Source organism: Orbicella faveolata, unplaced genomic scaffold, assembly GCF_042242905.1.
Source record: "Orbicella faveolata isolate gen_17 unplaced genomic scaffold, um_ofav_v1 contig_36, whole genome shotgun sequence".
In the NCBI taxonomy this organism is placed as follows: Eukaryota; Metazoa; Cnidaria; class Anthozoa; order Scleractinia; family Merulinidae; genus Orbicella; species Orbicella faveolata.
In genome coordinates this window covers 16,132,258-16,142,500 of record NW_028301565.1, presented here as the reverse complement: position 1 = coordinate 16,142,500, position 10,243 = coordinate 16,132,258, and the positions used below count along the sequence as shown (strand labels likewise).

Sequence of the window (10,243 nt, the reverse complement as noted above, 5' to 3'; positions counted from 1 at the left end):
AGTATGACATGGGTTTCACTGTATTGCTGCAGAATGATACAAACCAGATAGAAACTTATTGCTTTAACGATTTCAAAATCTCATGTATATTTTCATGAGCAATTATTTTGTTGAGAAAAATTGCTTGCGAACCTAGTCTATGAAAAAAGAAATGATGAGTAAAACTGCTTTGTGAGTACTATGCAGAAAATCAGTATTATCAAAAAGTCTGCTAATAAGCGGAGACTTCTTGTCTAGAAAGCTTCTGTTGTGGCTTCCTTTTCGGGTGGACTTATTCTCGAGATTCAAAAGTTGGAATGATTTTACTGGTTCCTTTTTCCATGGTGGTTTGACTTATACGGTGTATTAGGCTAACCATAGCGATACGATATACAAACAAATTCTCCAAATAAACATAAAATGAACTGCATCACATATCTCCGCTGGGTCTTTCGATTCAGTATTGAACATTAAACACACCTGGTATAAAACAAACAAACAAACAAACAAACAAACAAACAAAAAAACAATCAACCAATCGAGATTTTAAAGCTGAATCTAATTATAGGCGTTTATTATCGCGTTTATTATCGCATGTGAAGTGATGTTGTTCTACCGGGGAACCTTCACCGGCCCACTCCCTTTGATCAGCATTGGAAATGTCAACGTTGCATGGGTCTGTCACACAAGCCTGCTGGGCATTACTATCGACAGAAAACTTACTTGGGCGAATCATCTTAAGGAATTAAGGAACAACTTGGTCAATAAATAGAACGTACTGAAAAACTGCTCTCTTCTTAAGAGAAAATCACTTCTTGACCTATACTTTAAGGTGATTTTCCCTTCAGTGACGTATGGCATCGCTATCTGGGGGAACTGTAACAACCTGGATTATATTAAATCCCTGCAAGCACTGCACTGTCGTGCTGGAAGGCTAATTTTAATTTCAATTTGCCACGAGACACACCATCAATACAAGTTATGGAACTCACACAATGGGACTTGATTTATGACGTGTATAAACGAAGTCTTGTCAAACTAATCTATAACATAGCTGGCGATAATATGCCCGCAATGATTTCAGATTTAATTGTATGGCGTAATAGTCCGTATAACTTAAGAGGACATAATAAGGCCGTCGTTCCACGATTTTCCATTTATTTCATGAAAAATTCTGTTTGTTACAGAGGAGCTGTACTGTGGAACTGTGTTTCAGAATATTTCAATGATTCTTGTAATTTTAAACAATTTTATTCAAAGGCAAAATCTAGTCCGATATTTAGGGAAATCAGATTTGCGATAAAGTAAGTTAATTTCTTATATTTTATTCATTTTATCAGTAGGTAATTAGATAATTAGATAATTAATTAGACACACGACCCCTCAAGCATGTAATGCTTAAATGATAATCGTGTTTTAAATAAAGGATTTTACTTTACTTATGGATATTTCACGGTGTCTGGGAATAAGGCGCTTAATTACGAGTAATTTAAGGTATTATAAAGGTAACGTACCCTCACTGGTTTGAAAAGATGACACAGCTTCGTAATACACCATTTGGTAAGCCCTCTAGTATGATTTGTTTTACCTGATATTTTTTCTCCTTCATCACAGCACTGATTCAAATGAGGCCATTAGCGATTACGTACAACAAGTCTTTGTAATGGCGCCTGGGGTATTAACTCTGATTGGATTCTTGCTGGTTTTGTTTTTCCAATCTTCAGTGTTACCCTGCAAGTTCAAAGGTAGGCGCTGCAATGTTTATTATAAAGAAGTGAAAATTTTATTGCCGTGTTTCTTATAGAACCATCAAGAACAACTGCCGAAAAAAAACCGAATCCGTATTCTAGCCTAAAATAAACATAGACTCCTAGACGTATCCATTCGTCCCTTGCACCCATTTAGTGACAATCAATTGAAGGAAACTAATATTTTGTGCCAAGTTGATTATTTGACGGCTTAAGCGTCATTTATTGGCTTAACAGACTTTCTAAAGGGCATTTAGGAAGGTGAATGATAGTAGCCGAGAAAAAGAGAGAAGGACAAAAAAGGCAGAAGCTGGTAACGAGCCTTCCCCCTTCATTCGGCCCCACTTCCCCCATTCCTATATTAAAAGTTGTATTAGAAGTTATATCTTCTAATGGTATGATTTTTATTATACTTATTAATGTTGTTATACAACTCTTCGTTGATTTACAACGCCTTTATTGTATTGTTATTGCTTTCATAGCACAAAAAGAGGACATTGAAGCTCAGGGACAAGAAGATAAATCTCCACCTGATAGCGCTGTTTCGCAGTTTTCATTCAAGCACACTGCAAACCCAACCGTCCATCAAGATGTAAACCAAAACTCTATCATGGATATTACGTATTTTTGTCCTGAAGACACGAAGTTTTACATGGCTTTTTTATGACATCCATTGCACATAAGCCTTTTTATGATATATAGCGACCCGATTTCTGTGTCAGACCTTAAACCTGGTTTCAGTGCCTAGATCACGCTTGGATAGACGCTATAAAAATACTATTTATTATTTTTTTCGTTTTTTAAACAACAAGTGGAAAGGAAAATTCCTACTTATTTAACTGCCCCCATCTTATTGACTTAACTCTTGCGTATTTGATGGCGTCACTTTAGACTCCTTATGCACAAGTTCAGCCAAATTACACGTTCTTTTAAACAGCTGCAGGTTTAAATTACGTCTCGTGGTTGAGTTAAAGCTAAAATTAGGAGAGTTTATCAAGTCAAACCGTTTCCATGGTAACTTGTAATGCTAAGGAAACGATCATAACTTTTTCACCAATCATTAGCTATTTCTTTGCTTCCATTATTATGGCATCACCTGGAAAAACTTGGTAGCATTGATTCAGCAAAGGAGAGGTGCTGAAAAAGTGCTGGAAAGAATTTCGGAGCCACTTTAAGAGTAGACAAAAATAATCAACATCCGTAGGAAATCGGGTCCATTTTATCATCGACCCAGATGAAGACAAGGAGGCGTTTGAACGGAAATGCCTGGCATGAAGAAATGGAAACCCCTTAAACTGTTAAACTGCTTACCAGATAAATTCATTGCAATAAAATCACTTTTGCGGCGGAACTGCATGAGTCACGACCCGGAAATTCAGTGTAACGACGGATCGATCCGTCGAATTATTAATACCTAAATGTATTATTGTGAATAAGAGGCATGTATACTTAAGTGCACATCAAATCACTATGCTTTAATTATAGTCAGCTATATATTGTTAAATGACCGCAGCAAACTGTTCGAAGACCGACCATACGATCGTACTTGTCAAGTAAGCTTAACCCGGCTCTTTTATGTGATATTAACGTCATGTTTGATAATAGCGGTCTGCACTAACGAGGAAAAAAGAGAGAAGAAAGCGTCTACTATTAGAAAAAGTCGTGAAATCCCCATATATTTGATCGAAATCTGCATAAATGTTAAAAACTTTAGAAAGTTGATGTTTTAAATAACTACCCACGTAGGGGTCAAACCACCCCCCAAATGTTTCGTCAGTTCTTTGGTGTTTCACATTATTTCGCATTACTTAAAAAGTATTGACTCTTTCTACACCAAACTTGGCAAATGAGCAGGAGACCTATTGTTAATTATATTTACGTGAAAAATGTCAGTAAATGTCAAAGTTGTGACGTCACAGTGATGACGTCATGTTTTTGCCACTTTTGAAGTTTTTAATATGCATATTTTTTTACAATGTGTTCCAAAGAGCACATCAAGGGGAGTTGAAACCCGAAAAAATTTTGTCCATATCACAAAAATTAAATGAAATATGGCATTTTTAAATATGAAAAATAACTCTGCAAAATATGGGGTCCCCCCTTGAGAAAAATTCCCAAATTGGAGCCGTAATTTTGTTCCCGCAAATGCAGCTATGTTGCACATGTGATGTGCCAGATGACTAACGCAAAAATAAAGAAGAAAATCGGAATAAAAAATTATCCCTCTGGTGTTATTACGTTAAAATTAGTTTTGTTTCGTCATAACCTGTGACGTCACCCGTTTGTTTACTGTTAATACTATCCTAACAAAGCCGAAAATCAAATTTCTAAAACCATACAATTTTTGACAACATCAAGCTTTCTATTTTTCTAGATTATTAGCGTTCCTAGAATAAAACTGAAAAAAATAAACCAGAGAGACTGACTTAAGAAGGACAGTATGGTTAAGCAAATTCCGGAGGGGACAACAAAAAAATATTTAACTTACCATATCTCGAAAAATAATCATCATAGCAAAAAACGGTTTCCGGCATTTTACTCCTCAAGTCAAGGCCTTTCCAATGACATAATCTTTTTATCAGATTTTAAAAAAAAATTACAGCACGTTTTGGTGACGTCATCAATTATGACGTCATAATCTGATATTTTGGTACAACTTCCAAATTAAAATAAACTGGAGAACAAAGAAAGCTCATCTGCCAAACTTGGTTTAGAAACATATAAACCAAGCAAATATAGCCTTCATGAAACATTAGGGGGATGGTTTGGCCCCTACGTGACCCTGACTTACCGACAGAACCGCCCAGAGTTTTGGGTACTTAATGTATCCAAAGAGGTTTGTTTATTTTAAGAAAATAGTGAAACATAAGATGGCGGGTCAAATGACTTCATTTGACGCCATATGACGTCATAACCACCAAAAATGGCATCTTCTTGTAGAGCAAGCTCAGGGTTGTCTTATCAACGTAAATTTATTTCTCTGCCTTAAAAGAACGAAAACCTAAGATGGGGGCCTATCCACTCCCTCCTTGTACCACGGTGGGGGTATGATCAGAGCTTGTACTTCCGAGGGTTAATCTAATATACCCCTTGAGAGTTTGCTTCAACGTAACAATAGGTCGGATTCACCGTGACACATTTTAAGCTTAATTACTCAATAAGCACAAGAAATCAAAACCAAAGGTAACAATAAATAAAGAAACGAAAAACTGTACATGTTTAGTTTGCAAAGTGATTTATTGGATAGCGGGATATTGGTAGTAAGCAGGATGGGTCGTCTTTGGGGTAGCTCCTTCACTTAGCCTATTCCTCCACAGTCGGTGATTGTGGAACAAGAAATCATTGGTTGATGCAAAAACCAACCAATCAGAGAGAGATACCTATCAATTACAAAATTAGAATTAACATGCTTGAAAAGCCGAGCAAAGCTCATCAGTAGCGCTGATATCCTGTACCCATGGACCTGCTGACTAAAGAAAGCCTAGAGACGGAAACTGTGAGATCTGTAAGTGAAATTAAATATCTGCAGATTGTGTTATTATTACCCTGAAAATCAAATTTGGGGTTTTTACGAAATGATTTAGGTTAACAGCCAACTTATATATAAGGATGAGGTACTCGAGTGAAAGCGCCCGGAAAACGGTCGGAAGGATAAACACGAACTGAGTTAATATCGGCGGATAGAGCATGTTGTCGGATCGTGAAATTTTCTGACAAGTTTGAACAAAAGGAACATTTGCTACATTTATCTCAATCATGATTCTTCTTTAAAAAATTGCATCCATTGCACCAACTTTAATTCATACCGATGAACAACCATTTTCCGCCGGAAATGAGTTTTTTCCATTTCTATTTTGTTTTTTGTATTTTTGGTCAGTACTGCTCCAAATAGGCGTTTAAAAGATCGAAAGTTATATGAGACGAATAAACTTTAGATTTTGTAAGACCAGAAAGAGGTATAAAAAATCCTTGTAGATTTCTTTAGACAAATGTAATAAGGTGAAATGCTTGATAACGTGGTCAGCTAAGGCACGATCGATCCGGAAAATAGTGCAATCGTGAGGTCTCGCCCAACAAGATTTGATCAACAATTAAATACTTGTTTATTATCGTGAAAAATAAAGACCCGTCAGTGTTCACTAAGCCACCTAGCCATAGAATACTAAACTCTCGATAAATTCAGCCTGAACGAAATGAAATGTTCAAAATCTGATTATACGTCCATGCCACTTGAGTAGGCATAGCCTGTCATCAAGTGACAACATGGAAATAGCTGTATACTGATTAGGAGGAGAAAAGAAGAAAGAGTCTACCATTAAAGCAACATTTGAGGGTGACTCTTCGCTTTTCACCAAAGCTTAACAGAAAGAATTGTATATTTTATTGCTATTCATTCGTGGATAAAGTCTCTCGGCCTTTTGAGCCTTAAACCTACCGGCTTGATTTCATTTAACATTTGACTCGAAAAATTACATAAACATTTGAGTTGTCATATCACATTTTGAGAGACTATGTAAAACTTTTGCTATGTCGAAATTTTTTAAATCGAAAGAATTGTCAATCGATAAAGTTCCGAAAATAATAATTTCATATGACCGCATTTCCATAAATTTGGCGACTTTTTCTGTCGCTACTTGTAGATGTTCCCTTCTTTCGGGGGTTCGCAACTTCTGCAGCTTAGGCGGAAACTTACAATGTTTATTGCTAAGTTATTTGATAGGTTTCTTTTACATGTCCTCTGCAACCTTACTTTGCATTGCTTTTGGTATATTAAGCAGTTGTCAGTTGTATAGTCTCTCAGCTGCTGTAAGAAGTGGCAATGCGAGACGTTAAATCGAGATTTCCGCCTGACAACTCTCCTGACAACTCTCTCCGAATAGCGATCGCAAGCTACGCTTGCGATCGCTATTCTGGGAGGGTCGTTGCTGTTACAGTGGAACCCCGCCTTACGACCACCCGTTAATGCGACCACCTCGTTATTACGGCCACTTTATTCTGGCCCCCAAAAAAGCTCAGCCAGTCATTTTCTTATTTAAAGAACCCCTTTAATACGACCACCCCGTTAATGCGACCGATTTTTCATGGCCCGAAGCTGGTCGTATTAACGGGGCTCCAATGTAATTTGTAACTAAGGTCACTTCCCTTTCGATCCTTTGGGAGTTACTATTATTATAACACCTCTGAAACGTTATCACTACTTTCGGAAGGTCGCTGCTACCGTGGATAGTTATTTGCGGAATCATGTGTACGTAATATATAATTAACTGAACCAAAGAAAACAGACAAACAAACGGAGACTGAAGGATAACTATTCATTTACCCCTTGAGTAATCTCGGCAAATGTTAAGACGTATTACGTTCGACGGACTTCAAAAATATCGATCGACAGTTCCAATCCACATCATTCTCGAGCGGTCGATTCTTGTCGACAGAAGCTTGGAAAAGGGCGAGATTGTTTGCCTGTTTTTTTCTTTCCGTTGTCGACAACAGGGTAAAGTATCTAATCATTGATTCACCCAAGCCGAGCAGTATGACATACCTAAATTAAGTTGGGACTCGGAAAAGTAGATTCATGCAACACACTTTTTCTGTAAGGTAACATTCCAGTTAATTGTGCAGCATATATCATTTAGAAATCGTACAGCTCGCAAACGAGAACAGGAAAAGAGATGACTGATTACGATTACGGCAAGTGGAAGGCGAACCCTCTCCCCCTAATGAGGGGAGGGGGGGGGAACAGACTAAGGACCCTCAGCGCCTTAGTATGGCTTCCCTCTTTTTCTGTAAGGGTGACAATTTAAAAACAATACTCTTCTTCTGGGATCTTTTGTTTAGTTTATAAAGGAGCTCGAAAGTAAACTCAGTCACCGTAATAATGCCTTCTATTGGTTTTCAGTTATTCGACTTATTCGCCGTAACTGCCATTCTGAAACACCCGCGATATGATGTAAAAAAACAGCTACAACGAGGTCATCTTTTAAACGTATGACGAAAATTGTTACACCAGGGGCGTAGCTAGGGGGGAGGGGGGGGGACTGGGGTGTCCGTGACCCCCTTTTGAAAGCCTTTTTTAAGCAAACAGCCCACAACAGGTGACGAAAACGACATGACAATCCGGCCGGCAGTTGTTCGAAAGGTGGATAGTGCTATGCAGCGGATAAATTGTTATCCAGTGGATAAGCGCTAACAAAACGTAAACAAACCACTCTATCCACTGGATAGTGATTTGTCCAGTAGATAGCGTTATCCACCTTTTGAACAACCCGGGCCTGGTGAGTACCCTCACTTTGACACAGTGTGACCCCCCTTTGAATTCCCCCTGGAATGTTACCTTATAAACCCGTACCTTTTATTTTCAGCTTTAAAAATCACCGTTATTAGGAATCACCGTCTTGATAATGAGGGTAAGAGAACGGTTATCATGTGGAGTTGGCAATGTTTTCAACGATCTCTACCGCCAGCTGCTATGTTCATTCGAAATCTTGTTTTTCATGAACGTGGTACAACTTTCCTCCTCGCAAGAGGGGCTAGTAGTGCTCATGGGGCAAATCGCCGACGCTACAATCTCACCGCTAACTGGATACCTTGGTGACGGAGTGAATGTGCCTCTCTTGTCAAGCAAGATTGGCCGGCGGAAATCTTGGCACTTAGTGGCAACAGCCATAATGACGATCAGCTTTCCTCTTTTGATAAATCGCTGCTTTCTTTGTGATAACAAAGATCAACGTTGGCTTCCACTTGTCTATTTTGGCTTTTTGTCGGCGATGAGAAACCTCTGCTACAACATGGTGGAGATCAATCACTTAACGTTTATCTCGACTGTCGCTGAAAAGGTTGAGGAATGTACAGTACTAAGCGCTGTGAGGTTTGCCTTTTACTCTCCTTTATGTTATCCTGTGAGATACATGGTGATTTAAATTTAATTCTATATAAAATATTGACTTGCGGAAATAATTCAATGGCTAACGAAAATTGATGAAATGGAATAAGGCTAAACAAGCATCTTGTTTTGCTATTCTACGTAGGACCGTGTTTACCTTCTTGAGTGGAGTTTACGTTTGCGTCATCGCTTGGGCACTTTTTGGGCAAGACAGTGGAGATAGCCTGGGACCTAAAAACCTATCAGATTTTATGGTTGGTACCAGTGGGTTAGTTCGTATTAAAGTTGGTCACTAGCTCTTATAATCGGCTGCTAGATAAATAATAGGTTTTGTACAGGAGCCATAATCGGGGACGGAGACCGTAAGTCTCGGGATTCGCGCGCACCTATGATATGGGACAATTTTTCTATTTTTAGAACAAATTGCGCCATCCTGACGTCATATATCCGCGCGGATTCACGCACATGTCGGGGGCTCTCGCGTGGATGTTGTCACGTCGGGTGATCAATTGGTGAGAGTTGAGAGACCTTGAGAGATTCTCTTGCGTATTTTTCACAGCGATGGCAGGGAATAAGGCAGGGAATACGAACCAGGGCGCTTATATGTAGTTTTATGCTCTTAGCTAACGGGAAAGGTGGGGTTTTCAGGGTCGAAAACAAGACTTCAATCTCGCGCTGGGAATGAATAATAAGGTCTGCTCACGCTAGTTGTAAGCTTACGCGAATGTTTTTGCGTTTGTTCTGACTTAACAATATAGCAAGAAAAACTCTCTACTCTGGTATCGAGTTAATTTCTGAGTTTCTCAGACAATGGTCCATCATAACCAAAACCTGTTTTGACGGTTTCTTCTTGTTTCTGCTTGTTTGGTGAGTTTGCAAAAGTTTTTGAAAGGAAAGTCTGACGCGTACAATTCGCTCATTTGCATAGTGCAGCTCGCGGGCGGTTGTGCCTAAATCCTACCGCTCAGAAGGACAACCGAGGAGTACTAAGAGCAAGTTTCCGAGTCGAGCAGTTTTCGGAAATTGTCGGTTATTCCAATATGGCGGACTATACCAATCACACAAATATGCGAATTGCCAGTAAAACTATGTTGATCAACAAGACAAGTACGTTCTTATTCACCTGACAAGTAAAGGATAATGTGTAGAGAGTAAAGCAGTGAGTTGTTCGGCAAATGCGGTATATTTCTTTAGATCTCTTCCCGTCTAGTTCGTAAATCGTAAATTTGTACGCCGGCTAGCACATTACACTGTAGACGTCTTTGACTTATAATAGGCACAAACGTTTTTAAATACGTCGTTCCTTCAGGACGAATTTTTTTTACTGATTCGGCGGATCCCCGAATTCAAACTTCCTTTGCCTTGTCCCTCTGGCGGGTAGGATCTTGGAAATACTACCGTCCAGAGGGACAGCTTGTGTATAAGGTAATTGGACTTTAGTCCATGCACATTTTTATTTGTAGAATAGTTTGATACATTGCTCTTTAGCCTTACACTACACTAGATTATCACTCTACAGTAACATTTCAGATTTCTGTAATCTTGTCCCTCTAGCCGATAGGATCTTTGAAAATACTACCAGCCAGAGGGACAGCTTGTGTACAAGATAATTGGACTTAAGTTCATGCACAGTTTT

At 38.8% G+C, this 10,243-nt stretch overlaps 1 protein-coding gene and 1 pseudogene across 2 annotated transcripts in view; both read left to right on the top strand.

Moving 5' to 3' along the window:
• LOC149102425 (uncharacterized) overlaps positions 1 to 2,394 on the top strand; it is a 9,413-nt gene extending 7,019 nt beyond the window's left edge. Inside the window, exons 10-11 of the mRNA XM_089274570.1 lie at positions 1,594 to 1,724; positions 2,210 to 2,394. Of these exons, the coding sequence (XP_089130696.1) occupies positions 1,594 to 1,724; positions 2,210 to 2,394 (316 nt within the window). The remainder of the gene's footprint in view (positions 1 to 1,593; positions 1,725 to 2,209) is intronic.
• A 5,731-nt stretch (positions 2,395 to 8,125) lies between these two features.
• The window catches only part of LOC149102420 (uncharacterized), a 46,394-nt pseudogene continuing 44,276 nt past the window's right edge, over positions 8,126 to 10,243 (top strand). Inside the window, exons 1-2 of the transcript XR_016202303.1 lie at positions 8,126 to 8,592; positions 8,753 to 8,861. The product of XR_016202303.1 is annotated as an uncharacterized LOC149102420 (transcript). The remainder of the gene's footprint in view (positions 8,593 to 8,752; positions 8,862 to 10,243) is intronic.